The 21,031-nt window shown below is 39.5% G+C and overlaps 1 protein-coding gene across 1 annotated transcript; it reads right to left on the reverse strand.

Moving 5' to 3' along the window:
- Nucleotides 1–376: 376 nt before the first annotated feature.
- Nucleotides 377–16,726, reverse strand: LOC308691452 (uncharacterized protein). The gene is made up of 4 exons (XM_081366706.1): nucleotides 16,702–16,726; nucleotides 15,774–15,996; nucleotides 6,438–8,260; nucleotides 377–912 (listed from the first exon to the last, which is right to left on the reverse strand). Exons 2-3 carry the CDS (start codon nucleotides 15,829–15,831, stop codon nucleotides 7,038–7,040), a joined length of 1,281 nt encoding a protein of 426 aa, XP_081222832.1. The 5' UTR covers nucleotides 15,832–15,996; nucleotides 16,702–16,726; the 3' UTR covers nucleotides 377–912; nucleotides 6,438–7,037.
- Nucleotides 16,727–21,031: the final 4,305 nt, after the last annotated feature.

Below are 21,031 nucleotides of genomic sequence, written 5' to 3' on the forward strand. Positions count from 1 at the left end.
AGTTTATTAAAGAGGACAGAGAGAACATGAGTGATCCAGAACCCTGCAGAATGAAACACACTGAAGATCCTGAAGAACAAAGAGGTTGGTGTTTATTCTTCATTCATTCATGATGCTGAAGAACATTCATGTTAGAAACATTCATCATTTATTTTATATCTGGTTCACCTTTTTTTGCAACCATGTTACCAAAATGGTGGACATTTTTCAATATAGTTTACAACATTGTGGGTTTTTTTGTTACTCTGAGACACTGCCATAAATCAGAAAAAGAGAAAACACTTTCAATTAATGTTTTGATGTTTTTATCAAACCTGTTTTTATCAAAATCCCAAAATCAACAAATGATGAAAGAAATAAAAACACTCATGTGAATAAAATGAATAAAGAGTTTAATCAATCATTATATGCAGCAAATACAAACATTAGTAAAAGTGAATGAGACAGATCTCTCTCTCTCTCTCTCTCTTTACTGACTTACAAGAGCCAAAACATCTCAAGAGAAGAGAAGTTTGAAGTTTCAGTTTCAAAGATACATGAAAGTATATCTTGCGTTTGCATGGAAGAGTAGAAGAGGAAGAGAAACTAGATGTTCTAATGAAAAACAATGCAATGATTTTTTTTATATCATATTCACGTCTCTCTTAAAAGTGTTATGGCCTTCTTCTCCAGTGTGAATTTTATGGTGGTCTTTCAGTTCATCTTCTGTAGTAAAGGCCTTCTTCACTGAAACACACACCGCCGTGTCTTTTCTGCTGTAATATTAAGGATGAATCTTCTCCTTTGTGTGAATCTTCAGGTTTTCCTCAGGACTGAAACCCAATGAAACAGTTTACCGCACTGATCACAGTTAAATGGTCTTTCTTCAGAATGAGAAGATGCGATTTCCTTTCTTCTTCACGTCCATCAGGTCTAAAAGAAACATTAAATCATGTGAGATTTCAAATGAGAGACAAACGTGAAATGAAAAGTGAAGCTCAAAGTGAAGATCACTGAATATAATAGTCATTTTAATCCCAGCAAATCTGGTCAACAACTGCTGTGCACGATTATGATCTATTTTAATGTCATGAAGATGATTTGTGTTATAAATCACTAGTTTGGTCATGGAACTCTAGATGAAGCAGGTCATGATCTTGATCATGATTGACATGATCTGTGAGAAATCACAGTTTCCTACACGACACAAGCTGATTGGCCTCTAAGCCATGCAAAAATGTGAGAATTTGTTGACAGACGGCCCTTTCACAACAAACGTCTAACAAATGTGTGTTGGACTGAAGGAAAAGCAAATTCATGCCTGTTCAACAGAGGGCGATACATGCACTGAACTTTCAACCGTCGTAAAAATGTCTGCCAAAGCAATAAACGTAAATGTCTTGTGAATGTAAAAAAAAACTTTCAATGGACTATTTTACACAAATGGCTAATCATGGATTACTCGTGTAGTTCAGTGTTCAGTGTTCAAAATGCTAATGTTTAATTTAAAGTAACTTTAATCTTTAATGCTGGTTTCACTAGTGCCACCAAATGCTCTTAAATGTGTATGTGCAGCAGCTCAAAGTTTATATCTTATTGGTCAGCACATTTCTTTAAAGACCAAAGAAAATAGCAGAAATATTCCCTGAAGAAAATTCACTGTTTTTTTATTCAAAATGTGTTTAGCGTGAAAATGCTTTCAGATTTCCCAGTTCACCTGCATTTTAGGGGTTTCCTAGGTCAAATTCATATCAAATGCCAAAATAATGAATCAAATATTTAATTAAAGGGGTCCTATTATGCACTTTTATGAAGTCTTATGTTTTTGGGGTGTACTAGAATATGCTTTATTTTTCACATATTTTACATTATTACAGATCCTCTGTTTGAATTCCTTCCTAAATACAAAATGTGCCGTGACTGGTTAGCTGGCCCAGTGAGTTATGATTGGCTGGGACATTTCCCGAACACGCGCAAGTTAGCTTGTGATTACTAACCATAATCACAAGCTCTAGTATTTAGTAAATATTATGGGTGGCATCAATTTCAAACCAATTCCAGCCTGAATCAGACTTAATGTTATTGTACGAGATGTGTATTTATGTAGCCATATTTTCTATAGATTTTAGATACAATGTATATATATATATATATATTATATATATATATATATATATATATATATATATACACACACACACCATATATACCCGAATATAAGACAAGGTTTTTGTCCTAAAAATAGGCTGAAAAATGGGGGGTCGTCTTATATTCGCGATATAGACAAAATCACGGGGGGAAAGGGAGAAAGAACAACAGAATTAAGATGACATAGTGACTGAAAAGCGACCCATTAAGACAAAACCAGTTCTCCCTTCCAATATGTTAATCTGCACAAAAATCCTGATAATCGAGCCGGTAACAATTGACCTATGGCTAAGCCACGCCCCCTCCACTCACTCGGACAAACAGTCAACATTCGGTAACAGACGCTATGGCAGCTGTTTGTGTTGCTGTTTGTGTTGGCAGCACAACAACATTGTGTTACAGATACGTGAATGAAGCTAAGTGACATGATGTAACGTTACAACGCAGCTAGAAGCTAGGCTAACGTTAGCCTAACGTTACGTTAGAGATGTTAAAGATGACGTTCAAATACGTTTTTGACCGTCGCCCAGCCTCTCAGGATACCTAGTTTCGGAGCTGCATGTACCCCATGCACACCGTTTGACCATTTTATACTTAAAATGACAAGAAAAAACATGAAAACTAATGAAAACCGACTAACTGCAATGCATTTCAAAGGAACGTGGAAGCAGAGAATGTCTGAGTGTATTGGGTTAGCTATGCGCACTATGATTGGCTCATCGCGTTTGGGGGCGTGGCTTAGCCATAGGTCAATTAAAACGCTGCTCCTCTCTGCAGTGCGAGACGCAGAGCGAGCGAGAGGTGCGCGCGAGACGCAGATCGAGAGAGAGAGGTGCGCGCGAGACACAGAGCGAGAGAGAGAGAGGTGCGCACGTGAGACGCAGAGCGAGAAAGAGAGAGAGAAAGGTGCGCGCGCGTGCTGGTAGAGAGAGAATGAATTATCACAGCAATTTTCAAATAAAATTATTTTCTGTTGAAAACCAGATTTTTTTCCTCAAAAATCTCTTTTTGTCCCAAAAATAAGTCTGGAAAATGGGGGGTTGTCTTATATTCAGGGTCGTCTTATAGTCGGGTATACAGATACAGATAGCTTTATTAATCCCCTAAGGGCAATTCACTACAGTACACCGTCTAGACATACAACCATTCACACAGCCATAGCATGTAGTATATAACAAGGGTAACATGATAGGGTCCGGGTCCAAGGACAGTTTATAAATAAAAAGACATCAAAAGCAGAATAAAAAAAGAGAAAAAGTAAATAAAAAAATATACAGTAAAAAGTAAATAGAAAATGAATTGCACATATCCGTAGCTCCTAAAGTGCATAGTGCCAAGAACAGATCAGTCCATAATTATTTCCTCAGCTCAATGTTTAACAGCATAATTGCTGAAGGAATAAATAATCTTCCATATACGGTATATACGGTATATTAGACTATAAACCATTTCATCACATTTGTCGGAAAACTATGGTACTAATACAAACAGTAATCGATCACAACTATTCCCTGAACAGAATGGAAGCTTATGTGAAAACTTTGTTTCTTTTTTAACAAACTACCATACCTCTGGCAGAATGAGCTTTTAGCCCCTCCGGAAGAGTCCCATGCTATTACAACCGAATATTATAGCTTCCACTACCCTGTGAAATAGGTTTACCCTTATGAGAATCAGCCCAAGAAACAACTGATTGATTACTCTTCCTTTGTATTTTCATTAAAAAATAGTGAGACAGTGACGCCACTCATCCTCAGATGATGAAAAAGCTGGCGGATGGTAAGCCAGTATATCCACCGGTTTACAGGACGAGAGCAGACTTAATTTAGCTTACTCTAGGCACAAACACTGGATTGGTTTTATAAATTATAAATTATTTGTTGATTTATGGAGTTATAAATCAACAAATCATGAAGTTCACGTTGAAAGAGTCAATAATAAAGCAGCCTTTAGCGAAAGGAGCTTTATATCAATACTACCTATAGGCTCAAAAGGGGCTGAGGACCACAGACACATCCTGGGAATCGAGTCAGTGGCTTATAAACCTTGCTCAGATGCCTAAAGGAAATGCCATCAGGACGGGTCGGACTCGGGTCTAATTTTATCGGGTCTGGTTTTCTCGGGTCGGGTTTTTCAAAAAAAAAAAATAAAAATTATGCACGTCGGGTTCAGGTAAATAGTGATTCGGGTCGGGTACAGTTTTTAGTACCCGAGAGTCCATTCTCCATAGAGAGGATTTCCTCGGAATAGAAGATCCGACCCCACATTTATTATTCCCAAACATGCGTTGCCCTTAATGACTGGAAATGAGTCATGCCCCACACAATCAGTTATGGTGAAACTGAGGAGAGCGCGTGCTAGTGATGTTACATATGACACTGAAGCTTCGATGCGCATATCATACAAGCGACACAATTTCTAGTGAAGCCCCGTATCGGGGCGTGTATCAGTTTACTAGAGTCACGTGATCGATGACAAACGAAGCCTCACTTTCTGTCCAATCACATGCGCATTTCGCTTTGGGTGTCAGAAGGCTCGAACTACAGATTGTATTTAACGAGTCTATTGTTGCCTCAGTCAGACCGTTTGTTTTTTATTTTATTGTTTGCCATCTCATCCAGTAGCGGGCGCTCTAAACGTATTGTAGCGTAGGCCCATGACCAAATTAAGCGAATAATAGCCAAAAGCCACCCTGTTTTGGAAATGGAAGATAACACACAGAACGGCCAGCCTGAGCGGACAATTACGACCCCAACTCATCTAAAAAGTAGTGTCTGAAAATATTTTGGGTTCTACACCGTAGATGGTAAAGTAGAATATTTTCAATATCAAAATTTATTCATACTGACTGACATAAACCAAGAGAAAACATTACCGTCTACAGCCGCGAGAGTACATGCTGCTCCTCTAGCCTATACCCCTGAAAAAATTAACTGAAAAACTATTAACTGAAACATTAACCTAAAGACAACTGAGAAAGCCTGAACACAAACAAAATGCCCCCAAAAAGAAAAAAAATCTCCATGTTTTCGGTGCTGACGCGTTCAGGTAACATGTAAGGGTGGCGCTGCCAATAAAGCACCTAAAAGCGGTCACAAAGAACCGGCAAAAGTAATGACTATGAATATGTCAGATATAGCAAGGAGACATTAATTGTTTACTAATAAACAAGTGTTTTCTGTGTCAGTGTCGGCTGCAAAGATGAAGTTGACGATGCTGACCCACAATCTACGCAGTAGTGAACGCACCAGAGAAAAATGCACATTTCATACGGATTACATAAGCAGAGAACAGTCTGTTTTCTTTCGTTTTGAATTGTTCTGTTTAAAAGTAGACATTTCAAGCTTTCTATATTTCTCAGATCTGTGAGGCAAGTAGGCTCCCTTGTGCGCTGAGTTTCGGTTTATTTATGAGACGAGCTCCAGTTCACGCGCTGGCGCCTCTGTGTGGTGATTATCTATTTTCTATTATATTTCTTATTTATTAAATCCAGGCAATTGGTTGATGAAACACTGATTAAAATTAAGATACAATTAATACAAAACGAAAATAAATTTAAAGACTGTTTGAGGTCTTTAAAGTTTTATAGCAGTCTTTTAGTGCCGCTTTCAGAGCGTTCGTAATGGAGAACTGTCCCGTTCGTAACGGAGAACTGTCATTTCTAAATAAATGCTACTTACATGTTTTTTTTATCTCATAGATATTCGAATTTATTCAAATACTTTGCTTGATATTTGATACCCGTTTGAATTTGATTTTTCTCAAAAGTGACAGCCCTAGTGTCATAACTGTGTCATGGCAGGTAAAACCTATTTTCTTTTATCACAGGTGTGACAAAAAGTTAGTTTTAGGCCCTGCTTGCACCTACTTTCTAATAATAATGAAAAACTTTCCAAGCAGATATCAATGAAAACAACAAAATGTCCTGATGCTCATCGCGGATGAAAGGAAACTACTTTGTTGTTTCAGCACTGTAGGAGCCTGTGAATTATTTTGTTTAAAATGTTATACGTGTATGAATTTATATGCATTTATTTAAGTTTCTGTTTTCCTCTAATGATGTAATGAGGTGGTCTGAACCTATGATGTCAGTGTGATTTAGACAGTAGTCAGATGAAGGTGTGGCCAATTGGGGAAAGGGACACAGTTTTGAGACTGTGGAGGTGATTAGATCGGTCTCTGATTTAATTTACTTGTTTTCCAAATTTATGATTGTTTTCAAAATAAATAAAGTTTATGGAACACGAATCAACTGTATGATGTAGATGGCAAGATGATCACCACACTGCACATAAAGATGAACTACTTACCGTGATTTCAGACCGCTGTGATGTGGCTTCTCCACTGCATGGATCTTCATGTGTAGCTCTAGGTGACTTTTAAAATAGAAACTCGCCCTGCAATGATCACACGTGTGCAGCTTCGCTCCAATGTGGATCCTCTCATGTCTTTTTAGATTTGCTGACTGACTGAATCTCTTGTCACAGTGTGAACACTTGTAAGGTTTTTCTCCAGTGTGGATCCTCATGTGTAGCTTTAGTTGAGCTTTAACAGAGAAACTCTTTCCACACTGATCACACGTGTGCGGCTTCTCTCCAGTGTGGATCCTCTCATGTCTTTTTAGATGTGATGACTGACTGAATCTCTTGTCACAGTGTGAACACTTGTAAGGTTTTTCTCCTGTGTGAATTCTCTGGTGCTGTTTTAAAAAGCCCACTGAAATAAAAGACTTCCCACACTCAAAGCACACATAATCTCTCACGCCAGTGTGAATTTTCTCATGTCTATGTAAATATGCCAGCAGTGAAAAACTCTTCCCACATACAGAACATGAATGCGGCTTCTCCTTCGTATGAACCGTCAGGTGTGTCTTCAAGGCTAATGCCCAAAGAAACGTTTTCCCGCACTGATTACATGTGTAAGGCTTCTCTCTGGTGTGGATATTCCTGTGCTCTGAGTTGTGCCAATTGTTTGAAACTCTTCCCGCAGTGATCACATGTGAACGGTCTTTCTCCAGTGTGGATCCTCATGTGAACTTTAAGACTTTCTCTGTATGGAAAACTCTTTCCGCACTGATCGCATGTGAACGGTTTCTCTCCAGTATGAACTCTCATGTGAATCTCTAGATGTTGTTTGCTTGAGAATATCTTTTCACAGCAATTACAAGTGAACAACTTCTCTCCAGTGTGTCTCCTCATGTGAACAATAAGATTTTCTCTGTATGAAAACCTCTTCCCGCACTGATCACATGAGAACGGCTTCTCTCCAGTATGAACACTCATGTGTTTCTTAAGGCGAAGTAATCGCACAAAACTCTTCCCACATTGATGGCATACATGTGGCTTCTCTCCAGTGTGAACACTCATGTGAAGCTCAAGACTTTTTTTGTATGCAAAACTCTTCCCGCACTGATCACATGTGAACGGCTTCTCTCCAGTGTGGATTCTCATGTGATTCTTAAGGCGAAGTGATAGCACAAAACTCTTCCCACATTGATGGCATACATGTGGCTTCTCTCCAGTGTGAACACTCATGTGAAGCTCAAGACTTTGTTTGTATGCAAAGCTCTTCCCACACTGATCACATGTGAACGGCTTCTCTCCGGTGTGGATTCTCATGTGAATCTCAAGACTGTATTTATCTACTAATCTTTTTCCACACTGAGTGCAGGTTGTAGATTTCTTGTCTCTTTTCTTTAAAGATGTCTTTTTAGTCTTTGAGCAACTTAAAGGTTTTTCTCCAGGTTTAACATGTTCCTCCTTCACTTCACTCAGTTCTTCACTCTCCTCCTCCACTTCACTCAGTTCTTCACTCTCCTCCTCCACTTCATTCAGTTCTTCACTCTCCTCCTCCACTTCACTCAGTTCTTCATTCTTCTCCTTCACTTCTCTCAGTTCTTCACTCTCCTCCTTCACTTCACTCAGTTCTTCTCTCTCCTCCTCCACTTCACTCAGTTCTTCATTCTCCTCCTTCACTTCACTCAGTTCTTCACTCTCCTCTTCCACTTCACTCATTTCTTCACTCTCCTCCTTCACTTCACTCAGTTCTTCTCTCTTCTCCTTCACTTCACTCAGTTCTTCACTCTCCTCCTTCACTTCACTCAGTTCTTCACTCTCCTTCACTTCCATCAGGTCTGAAATGAAAAAAGAAAAGAAAACCGTAAGTAATTTTCGGTAAATCTTCCAGTTACTAAAATTGTTCATGCTTCACTTGTTTCTGGTTCTGTATCTCCATATCTTGAATCTGCTATTATTACTCCCATACTTAAGAAACCAGGGTGTGATCATTTAATTTTGATCATTTTCATGCAATTACAAATTTACCATTTATCTCTAAGGTAGTGGAAAAGTGTATTGCAATTCTAATTCATGAACATCATTCCAATAATAACTTGTATGAAGAATTTCAATCAGGCTTTCGTCCCCACCATAGCACTAAAACTGTTCTTGTCAGAATAACCAATGATCTACTGTTGGCAGCTGACTCTGGACTTTTATCCATACTTGTCCTTCTAGACTTGAGACTTTGATACTGTCTCACATAAGATACTTCTTCACAGGTTAGCTTCTATTGGTATTAAAGGTTTTCGATCAAAAACCTCTACAGTCACCACTGGTGTTCCCCAAGGTTCAGTCTTGGGCCCGCTTCTTTTCATTATTTATATGCTCCCTCTTAGTTATATTTTGAAGAAATATGGTATTAATTTCCACTGTTATGCGGATGACACCCAACTTTACCTGTCTGCCAAACCCACTGGTTCTTTTCCACCACCATCTTTGTCTAGCTGTTCAGCTGAAATTAAAGATTGGCTTTCAGCTAACTTCTGGAAGGTAAATGGCAACAAGACTGAGGCTTTGCTTGTTGGCACTAGATCTGTTTTGTCTAAATCTAATTGTCTTTCTTTGTACATTGAGACAATACTGCAATCTGTCCTTCTTCACAGGTCAAACGTTTGGGTGTCATCATGGATAGCACATTATCCTTTGAAGCTCAAATTAAATCACACGGATTGCATACTTCCACTTGTGAAATATTAACGGTCTCCGTCCCTTTCTTTCAAATAATAATACTGCAGTTCTTATTCACGCACTAGTCACTTCACATATAGACTACTGTAATGCTCTTCTCACAGGTGTTCCCTCCAAATTGCTACACAAGCTTCAGTTGGTTCAGAATTCTGCAGCTCGTGTTCTTTCTAGAACACCTTCTACTGAGCACATTTCTCCAGTTCTTCAGCAATTGCACTGGCTTCCAGTAAAGTATAGAGTTGAATTCAAGATCCTGCTTCTTACTTATAAGGCACTAGGGGTGGGCGATATGGCAAAAATATCATATCACGATTTTTTTTCAGGAAAATCACGATTAACGATTTTATCACGATTCTTTTTATGTTGGTTTTACTATTTTGTGACTGAGCATTACAGCCAAACTAATGTCCATATTTTAAAAACAAAGCCTTAGGTAAAAAAAATATAAAAAAATGGCAGACAGGGGCAAAGATAAAAATATTTGTCATTATTTTCTTTGTTATTATATATTAAGATTAAAGATACACATTACATATACACAACTTAATATACAAATTAAATAGGCAAAACAGTGCTTTATGTTTTCAGCTTCAGTAGGTGTATTTAACAGTAGCATTGAAGTAATTAAATGAACAAATATGAAAAAAAAAACAGACTTCACTGTATAAATTATACATTGATACGTATTAAAGCTACTATTAAAGTTATCAGTCAAGAGCAGTGTGATTTTCTCTTTGCATTGTTTTATTAACATTAAAGGGATAGTTCTCCTAAAAATTCAAATTATCATAATTTACTCTCTCAAGTTGTTTTAAACTCGAATAAGTTTCTTTCTTCTGTTGAAAATAAAAGTTATTTGGAAGAATGTGGGTAACCAAACAGTTGATGTACCCCGGTGACTACCATATATATTTTTCTCCTATGGAAGTCAATGGGGACCAGCTACAGTTTGGATAGCCACATTCTTCAAAATATTAATATTAGAAAAATATTAGAAATATTAGAAGGAAATTAATACAGGTTTGGAACAACATTAGAGTGCGTAAATTATGATAGATTTTTATTTTTGGGTGAACTATCCCTTTAAGGACAAGCGGCAGCGTGTTTACTATACTGTCTCTTTAAAAGAGTTGCGCGTGACGCGTCTAATTATACACGCATTTGACAAGCAGTTTTTCTCTCAATTTTCTCAAGTTTGCTTTCACTTTAGACATAACCGACTTTATGTAAACCTTGTGTGTATTTGACAGTATAAGCACAATAAGACTCGAAAGATAACTTATAGTCCAGTATCCAGGCGCTGGTAGACAGGCTTTTAGTGCATTTGAGCTTCACATGTACGCGCTGAGGAACGCATACGTTAGAACAGCGCATCAGCACGCGAATTAAATGTTTAACCGACAAGGCATTAAAGCACATGCAAATTATGAACTTTTGTGAACTGCATTCTCCTGTTCCGCTGCGTTAACGTTTTATGTGAATATACGTCGCGTTGTTCAGTATGTTCGGGACAGAGGCGCCAGAACAGATATAATGCACGATTCTACGATATTTCTTCAAAAGCAGATCGTGGAGACATTTTAATCGTCCACGATCAAAAATCGTCATATCGCACACCCCTATAAGGCACTTCATAATCTTGCACCCCAGTATCTTACACAACTTCTCCATGTTTACACTCCTTCACGCGCTCTTAGATCTTCATCTTCAATTTCTCTTGTGGTACCTCGGATTCGACCAACTACCATGACGTATCACACACATGACCAGCGTCGGCCGATAGTGAGCCTACGCGTGACGTGCAACACAGACTATTATGCTGCATTCACACCAAACGCGAAAATGCGTCAAAATTCGCGCCTGCCGCGTCTAGTTATACACGTGACCACTTTGTGTGCATTCGCGCGTCAAGAGCGAAATTGACGCGCGTAAAATCAAAAGTTTGAAGCGAAATTTACGCGCGTCAAAGGCGAAGTCCGGGGGCGAAAGTTTCGAAAGCTGTTGGCGGCCATCTTTTTCAGATGTTTATCGAGCATTAGCATTAATCGAGAGAGTCACCGCTCGTATATGCTCTGGAGAGCAGAAACAGCTGCGTAGGGGACATCGTCGCTGTACTCGGGTCCACCAAAACCTCCGGAGGGTTTCAGGAGTTTCACAATTTGCTCCAGGAGGTAGGTTTGGTGGACCTAACGATGAGGACGCTGACGAGGACAGCGTAGGCCGTATAAGCCTCGGTCTCGAGTGGTCTCTGCATGACGAGCCCGCGCTGTACAGCCCGGCGCGAGGTTCACCCTCGCCCGCACCTAATCTGTGATTTATTTTTGTTTTGATAATAAATGGAGCTGCAGCCTCCAGAAGTGAAACCTGTCCTGTGATTTTTTTGAAAAGTTTTTATACACTTAATTGTGTTTGGTGTCTTTACATTAGATTAATAAAGTTTTATATAGGCTAATCTAGAATAGATATGGAATAAATAGCATTCAATACAAATGAGTAGGCTATCTCTCATATTGAAATCGAGTTTTTATGTGAAAGATTTGCTTTGTTGTGCATTTTAGTCATATTACAAAATAATTTATTGAGGCCAAACATAAAATAACATTAAACTGTCAGTTCACCACGTGACAGCAGCAAGCAGGCAGGCTCCTGATTGGTTAACGCGGCGCGAATTGACGCAGAAGTTCAGATTTTTCAACTCGGGCGTCAGACGCGAATTCGCGTCAAACGCGTGATGCACAAAAAGCACAATTCGCGCTTGACGCGTGAAACGCGCCAGACGCTCAATTCGCGTCATTCGCGCGAACTAGACGCGCGAATGAGGCAAATTCGCATCTACCGCGAAGCGCTAAACGCCTCATTCGCGCCGCAAGACCTCCAGACGCGTTTACCATTGACTTAACATTGAAATCACTCGCGCCAGACGCATTTTCGCGTTTGGTGTGAACGCAGCATTACACTATGTGAACTAACTCGAGGCCCAGAGAGAAGGAAATGAATAGTGGAATAAAGTCTTTTTTTTTATTTTTTTTGCGCACAAAAAGTATTCTCGTCGCTTGATAAACTTAAGATTGAGCCACTGTAGTCACTTGGACTATTTTAACGATGTCTTTAATAACTTTTCTGGGCAGGCAAGTTCCAATCACTTAGAAGCCTATGGAGTGGTGATCCAGCTCTCAGATTTAATCAAAAATATCTTAATTTGTGTTCCGAAGATGAACGAAGGTCTTACGGGGTTGAAAGTAATTGCTGACAGAATTTTCATTTTTGGGTGAACTATCCCTTTAAGACATATCTTTTTATTAGGGCTGGGGGAATTAACGCGTTAATCTTTGCAATTAATTTGAGATGTTTAACGCGTACATTTTTTATTAAAAATTAACGCAAAACACTTTTTTTTGCCCCGTTGTAATGCTGCTATTGAAATGGTCTACATTAAAAATAATGAGCTGAGATGAGAACGACTGACATCTCTCTCTTTTCATACATATTACATAGACAGAGAATATTTGATTTAGTTTTTTGAATTAGATAATTTAAAAGTACACAATTGAATGATTATAAAGATATATTGCTCATGCCTGGGTGAATAGTATTCGCTGAGTTTTGTTTAAGTTTAGAGACATGCTCCAAAAAAAAAGTTCACCGAGATGGACAGGCAGAAAGCACACTTTGTTTATTTTCTTTATTTTACAAAAACACGTTTGTTTGTTTTTTTCGCTTGTAAGTGGACACATAAAAAAGTAGACATTTAACAGTTTATTTTTTCATATTTCTTAAGTCTGTATGACCATAAATGACGGAGTAGTTTAAGTTTATTTTGCTGCTGTGAAAAAAAATCCTCAGGGGGTTAATCCAATCCGATTCCGAGAACCCACGGGGTCAAATTTGGCCGTTGTTAATTGCTGCTACCCAAAATGAACAAACAAAAAAAAAAAATCAAATTTAACTTCAAAAGCCCAGAGTGCCACTTCTGGCCCCTGCATAGAGACACCTAGTGGATGAATATTGAACTCACAAGTGCCAGAGTGGTAGTAACAAGATGGCTGATCACATGCTGTTTTGTTGAGCTGGTAAACTTCCCAAACAAAATCGTCTTCTCAGCAAACCAGCGGTTGGTAAAATAGTGTATTTTTTGTTAATCTATTTAGTATTAGCTTGCAGAATGCCTAGAAGTACATTTTATATTCTTTTTGGATAAATTAGCAACTCTGAGCTAAAGAGTGAAAAATGAGCCAAAAATGACCCTCTGGATGTATGGGTAAAAAAAATGTCGGGTCAAAAATGACCCTTTGGTTCTTTTAGTGACTTTGATGGAGAATGGTGACAGTCCTGTATTTGGCTAAAGCCTTGAAATAATTTAATTAGTATAATATATTTTACTAAGTTACCTCAGTAGTACAGGGCCAGAGACTAATAAAGTAGTATATCTTTTCAGGGAGTATGGCCGCTCCCTTTTCAGGACAGGGAAAGCAACAGAGAAAGATCACTGTAAGACAAGTATTGGAGCAACTTGAAGCTGATGATAGTGACTTTGGCCCTGAATTGGACAGCAGTAGCGATTCTGATGAATTGTTTCAACCGCATGAAAGTTATGGTGGTGAATCTTCTGCCCAAGACAGTGACTCGTCCAGTGATGAAGATGTGCCGTTTGCCGAGACTGCTAGCCCACAGATGGAGACAAATCGTGCCGCAAAAACTTACAGTTGGCGAAAGAAAGGCTTTGAGTTGCCTGACGTGAACTTTCAAATAGTTTGCATTGACAGTGTTTGTTATTGTGATTCTTTGAAATGATACGCCTAAAGCCCAATGGGTCAAATTTGGCCATAATCCTAAATTAGGGAATAAAGTGTTAAAATTGAAAAAGTGGATATTTTTGTGTTCAGTGAACTTATACAAGTAATTGAATGCATAGTTCATAATTTTCCAAAGAAGAAAAGGGTTCTTGGGTTCTCCAGGGTTAACCTCTCGACGATGCTCAACACACTAGTTTAACTAGTTTTAAAACTTGTTAATTTTCTACAGGTGAAACTCGAAAAATTTGAATATCGTGCAAAAGTTAATTTATTTCAGTAATTCAACTTAAAGGTGAAACTAATATATTATATAGACTCATTAGATGCAAAGTGAGATAATATATTATACAGACTCATTACATGCAAAGTGAGATATTTCAAGACTTTATTTGTTATAATTTGGATGATTATGGCTTACAGCTTATGAAACCTTTTCACAATATTCTAATTTTGAATTTGGGTTTTTATAAGCTGTAGGCTAAGCCATGATCATCCAAATTATAACAAATAAAGACTTGAAATATCTCACTTTGCATGTAGTGAGTCTACATAATAATATATTAGTTTCACCTTTTAAGTTGAATTACTGAAATACATGAACTACGCTCAGTATTAAAGCTTATCCCAGCGGACAACTCTTTATAGCAGGAGAAGGCCTAGCAACGCTTTCATTTAAAGGTCCGTAAAGGGGCCAATTGCGTCTGTTATACTGTTGTCTATGGAAACAGGAAAAATAATCCTTTCCATTATAATTAAGACGACGTTTTATTCATATCAGATACACATTGTGTAAGTAAGTTAGGGTTAGTAACCCTATTCCTTTCCCAGTTCACCGGAAACTAGGGCTGTAATCTCCCAGTAGATTAGTCAATTATTTGGTCGATACGTTCTTGCTCGACCAAAATTCTGATTGGTCGATTTTTTGCAGCGTTCATTTCATTAGTTTTTACCTATTTTTTTTTTACAGTCTATGGTTTTGCCGCGATCATTTCATCAGGTGGAAAGCACTAATTGCTAATGGGGGTGTTTTCAGAGCACCCCTGTTTCACAGGTAACAGTCTGTCTTCAGAACACCCCCCTTGTTTTCACTTCTTTTGGATTAGCCCAACCCACTGGAGAAGAGAGACAGATTGAAGAAAGTAGGCTACTAGAAGGTTTGCTGAATATTATTATTTGCGGCGCGGTTAAAATGAGTTTCGTTCTGATTTTGGCGCATAAACATAATCGAACATTTATCGAACTCTTGATATCGTTTTATCGAAAAAATTATAAATTGCGATAATTATCATTATCGTCTTATCGCCCAGCCCTAGGTGCAATGCATTTTAATTTAATCATTAAAGTTTTTGCACAGTGCAGTGTTAAGTGGCTGGCAATAATAAATATTCTTATTAGAAATAATGCTGCCTCATTTTTGAGCTGTGCATAACTGTAGCTGAATAGTTACGCCTACTACTCTACTGTATTTTCATATTGGTTATTATGGTGGTACTTGCGAGCCACATATTTTCTATGGTAAAAATTTGAGGTGGTACTTGGGTGTAAAAAGTTTGAGAACCACTGCACTAGAGGATGCAGTACGAGTTCCTATTCGAAAGGGAACTTCTGTTATTTATGACAAATACAATGTTACTATTAACTACAAATCTGGTTTTGCTGATTGCTGATGCAAACCTGCCTTTACTCACCATTTGTTGAAAACAAACAAAAAAACATGTGTACCCATTTAATGGTGTAACCGTTTATCTAAATGTGATGAAGTGCTTGAATGTTTCTAACATGAATGTTCTTCAGCATCATGAATGAATGAAGAATAAACACCAACCTCTTTGTTCTTCAGGATCTTCAGTGTGTTTCATTCTGCAGGGTGTTGGATCACTCATGTTCTCTCTGTCCTCTTTAATAAACTCAGTCTTTGCAGATTTCAGCTCTTCCTGATGCTCTGATGCTCGTCTTCACTTGTAGCTGATGGGGATTTACAGCATTTATTGGAGAATTACAGTGGGAGGAGCTTCACTGATGATGTGATTACAGTGGGAGGAGCTGATCTGACAAAATAAATAATATAAGTTCCTGAATTTGTTTTTATACTACACGCATTTATGTCTGTCTGTCTGAAGTAAAGTAACTGATGCAAATTTATAACATATTTTATGGCTAACCAGAACACAATCCTGCTTTTTCCATTACAATATTAGGCAGATATCTAGAAATAAAGAAAGAATAAACATCGTAATGTCATTTCTTCCAAATATTAACAATGGTCAGAAAAAAAAAAAACATTTGAAATTTAGCAGCAGTATATGTTCCAGTATATTTTAACAGTGTGAAGTAACACATTTGATTACATTTACATTTATGTTTTTGGTAGACATTGCATGTCTATTCTTATCGATTTATAGTTATTAAAGATTAAATAAAACGGCTGCAGCATCAATTCCCCTCTCAAACTCAGAGGGGAGATCTCAAACCTTAACTCTTGACATTCAGTAACAGTTCTCACACAAACATCGAGTCAATCACACAAACGAACACAACATCGCTCAGGTCTGAATGAACTCAACATATTCTCCTCATGCTCGCTGCTGCTGCACTAAATGTTTATTTCAGAAGGAAGACGCCAGAAAAGACGCACAAGTATCGCTGTGATCGATGAAAACAATACAGAAATGAGCCTGTCGCTTAATCAAACTGTATAAAGTGTGTGTGATGGTTGTGTAAATATGAGAAATACCGTGAACTGCTCTCCTCACCTCAGAAGACTCGACACTGAAACTCTTTTTCTTCTCCTTCTCCTTCTTCTTTATTTGCGGCTCGAATTAGCGCCATCTGTTGTGGGTTTTGGATCAGAGACTCATTTTACTCCTTTTTTTTTTCATGTGATGCATGATAATGAGGAAGGAAGCACTTTTTTTAATTGCAAAAAAAGTACAGAGCTGACATGTTTATGATATACAACTTTCTATACAAAATGTATTCAATGTGTTGAACGTCATCAGTAGCCTATGTTTTCAGTGTAAAACGTTTTACTTTTTACATTCAATATAATTCAATATAATTTTTGTCTGAAACCGCAAACCTTTGAAAATGGGTTTCAAAGTGCACGTTTTTGAAACAAAAAATGTGTTTTTGAAACAAAAAAATGTGTTTTTGAAACAAATCAAAACGTGAATCTCTGAAGACTATGAAATTATAATATTTTAAATCGGGTCAATAAATATTTTAAGATAAAAAACTAAGAATAAAAAAAAAAAGATTAAATTACAGACTTTCTATTGATGGTATACAAAAAAAGGACAATTTACTATTAGGAAAACATTAGATTTTAAAAATATATTTCTTGTTTTACTACTCTAATGGCATACATAGGCTATTGTCTGTGACAGCCTTAATCGGGCCGCGTTAGAGCGCTCGCAGAGCAATCGGACCTAGATTCATGCCGAGGATCGGCCGAGTGTTTTAGCCTTAATCGGGCCGCTTTCGGCCCGCACAATTTTTGTTAGCTGGGATGTAACCGATCGGCGAGAGTAGCCGCGTGCAGGCGGGGAGGAGCTGCAAACGGAGAGGTGAAGTCGGACACTTTCTGGTTCCCGTAGTGACCGCTCACGTGGTGTTTGCATACTTTACCACAGCTGAAGTGAAATAAATGCAATATTTGCCTAATAATGCACAGATGTTTCAGGGACATTTTCATTCAATACTTTAAGTACTGCTTCATACAGCGTCTGTTTGAACAAGAATAAAGTTCAACATAACTTATAAAAAAACTTAGTTCAACAAACTTCAATAAAGTTCAACATAACTTAGAAAAACAATAAGCAGAGTGGACTGTCATAACATAAATGAAAAACATTACTGCAGTCTTCAACATGGCTGTGTTTACGATTAGAAATGTCAAACAAATTTCGCCTACGTAGGCGATTGTAGACCGCAGCCCGAATCTGTATCTGCTTGAGACTGTCTGCATATAATACCGGCAGAATTCAGTCTTGTTGTAAAAAGAGACACATTATGAAGAAGAAGAATTTGCTGTTTTGTGTGTTTGTCAGAGCCTGCAGTTGCTGTGAGAGGCGCGTTCGCTGCGCGCGTATCGTCACGAGCTGGATGCGCTCCGAGAAAAAAGACCGTTATAATCGATTCTCTATTTTCGTTTTCGAAACTTGCGTTGGTTGGTCTGATCGATTGTGCAATCGATTTTCGAACGTAAAGTGACAGCCCTAATACATAACATTTATTTTGTTTTGTACCCTACTTTACTAAGGGAAATGACAGTTGTCAAGGAAGGAGGCAGACGATGACTCTTTCTTTAATTTAATAACGAAAACAATAATGAACAGAGGTTAAAGTACACAAGTGCTCAGCATACACTACTGTTCTCAGCATACACCATACATTTAAAGTCACATACACAATACTAAAACACGCTTGTGTGGGTAAGACAGGGAAAGTATGATCTAACACTGCAACCACAATTCATATGGTTTGTCTTAGACTAATACAAACAACACAAATTGTAGTTGCAATGTCATATCTTAAATATTATGGACCATATGATGAATGTTAAATATTTTCAGTTATTTTTGTCATTTCCAGTAATAGGGCAGTACTTTGTTCTTCATGCTTTTATTTTTTTCCAGATTACTGCTGCTCCTGTAGCTCTTATAGACTTCTCAGCAAAATCCAAAAAAAAACAAAAACTAGATGATGCCATCGCTGGGAAATCAACTGAACATCCCAAGGTTGTGAACCCAGTTCAATGTCCAATAGTGTAGAAAGGGTCAGAAACGTATGCTAGGTTTTTTGAATCCTTAAGCAGAAACTGTCCAAGGAATGCTGCACTGATGGTTTTTCGAAGCTAACGTTATCTTGCTATTATTGCGTCCTTGTATGGGAACTATAATTATAATCTCCGGTGGCGAAACTATTTTCAAATAATGTTTCTCTTTTTCTGCATTCTGTTCTGCAATTTATATAAGCACTTAGCTAACTTGGTGACATTACACATTGAATGAAGTATCAATAAAACTGTACTTTGCTTGTATTGACTACTTTGACTTTCCTTTATGCCCACACAAATCACGGATGGGAGGGGGAGGAGACGGGATGAGGAGGAGGGAGGGTCTAGCTAGTCTCCGTTTTGTTTGACAATAATTCAAACATCAACAAGAGGTTACGTCTCCCGACATCGCTTACAGAACCTTTAAGACAATGACTCTTTTTCGCCCCCTGCTGGCGTATTTATGCAATAGGAAGAAATTGTCACTGAACAAATCACTCAACAAATCATTTTGGTGAACGAACTGAAAATGAACGAATCTCTGGAAAGAATCCAAATTTCCACCACTAGTAAACACATTCAACCATCACGGTTCGGCACGGTTAGCCAAGTGTGCTGAGAGTTCAGGGCCGAGAATGGTATGTAATTGTGCCGTGCCGTACCAGGATCAAGTGGAAACACAACTGGAACCTTTTCTGAAGGTGGAAAAGCAGCTTTTGTTTCTCAGCACATTAAGATGAACTACTCACCGTGATCTCAGACTGTGTTTATGAATTCCCTTCCAGTCGCTCACGTTCGATGTAACGTCGACGTGACGACATAATTGGGATCACTTCAGGGAGCCCTATCAACTTCGAGTGTCTACAGAACGAGCCAATGAACGTTGGCATGCGTGAATCACGTCACGCGCCCCCGCCCCGCAGCGCGGGTATAAACAGGAAGCGGGCACACGCACACATTGTCTTTCACATTCCGGAGCCGAGCTTTTGTTTGACTTCTGAACCTACAGACTGCTTATTGAGAACGAGAAGACTCTCAATCGTGTTGGTGTGAAGGCGCGATCAGCGGTGGCCGCGAGCATTGCAGCTCTCAACTGCTGTTTTCACAGCACTGCTGTTTGTGTATTGTGTGTGTGTCGGTATTGGTGGGCGTTTTCCCTGTGTGTTATTCACACCGCGGCTACCCCTGGGTGCCTCAGCACTCAGAGAGTTTCTATTTTTTTTCTTTACTAAAAGAGCAACACAAGCGTGACCCTGTGTCTTTTTCAAGATGTCATTCCGCTTGTGCGTTTCTGGATGCCGTCGTTCCCTGGCGCCAGCAGATGGCCACAGAAGTTGCCTCTCGTGTTTGGGGATTCAACACGCTGAGGCAGCTTTTGTGGATAGTTCATGTTCTCATTGCGGGAATATGACTATCTCAGCGCTTAGATCGAGACTCGCTTACCTCAAGGGAGGTGCAGTCCCCTCGCCTATGCCCCGATCTAGTGTTTATTCTGCCCCGCAGAATAGACCTACTTCGGTGCATGACCAGGGTGATCTGAGGATTACCGTGAGGGCTTCCCCATCGAGTCAGCCTTCGCGGGCCCCTCAAGCCTCACATGCGCTGTTGCCACTGGAGTCCCTTAGTGAACGTCTTGGTCCTTCTCCGGAACGACCAGCCGTTTCCTTTGGGGCTCCTCCTGACGACCAGATGTCGATCGCAGCATCGGAGGGGGAGCTTCAGTCCTCTGGAGATGACGACTCGGCTGCGTTACCCCCCTCGGGGCGTGTAGCGTTGTCCGAGACTGATCCAGAATGGGTGGCTATGCTTTCCCGGGCCGCCGAGAAGGTTGGGCTTGTGTGGAACCCTCCACCCATCCCGAACCTTCTCGGTTGGACGATTGGTTTCTCGGGGAGGGCCATGCTGGTTCTCAGTGCGCCGCCCCGGTACCTTTCTTTCCGGAAGTGCATGAGGAGCTTTCTAGGACGTGGAAGGCACCGTATAGCTCCTCCCCCCTCGCCGGCGGGGCATGTGGATATCCCCCCAGTGGAGCGGGCCGTCGCGATGCAACTGTGTCCGGTGTCCGCCTCCTCTTGGCGGGGTAATCCACGCCTCCCGTCCAAGGCCTGTAAGTTCTCGTCCGGTCTAACGACGAGGGCTTACAAGGCCTGTGGACAGGCTGCTTCCGCCCTCCATGCCATGGCGCTCTTGCAGGTCCACCAGGCCCAGGCGCTCATGGACATGAACGAGGGTGGTTCTGACCCACAGCTCCTTCGGGAGCTCCGTGTAGCAACCGACCTCGCCCTCTGGGCGACGAATGAAACCGC

Source organism: Scardinius erythrophthalmus (assembly GCF_964197995.2).
Source record: "Scardinius erythrophthalmus genome assembly, chromosome: 1".
Classification (NCBI taxonomy): domain Eukaryota; kingdom Metazoa; phylum Chordata; class Actinopteri; order Cypriniformes; family Leuciscidae; genus Scardinius; species Scardinius erythrophthalmus.

Excerpts from the sequence above, each read along its gene's own strand:
- LOC308691452 (XM_081366706.1), bottom strand. The coding sequence starts at position 15,831 with ATGAGTGATCCAACACCCTGCAGAATGAAACACACTGAAGATCCTGAA. Across the intron at positions 8,261-15,773 it reads AGATCCTGAAGAACAAAGAG|ACCTGATGGAAGTGAAGGAG; the intron begins GTTGGTGTTTAT and ends TTTTCATTTCAG.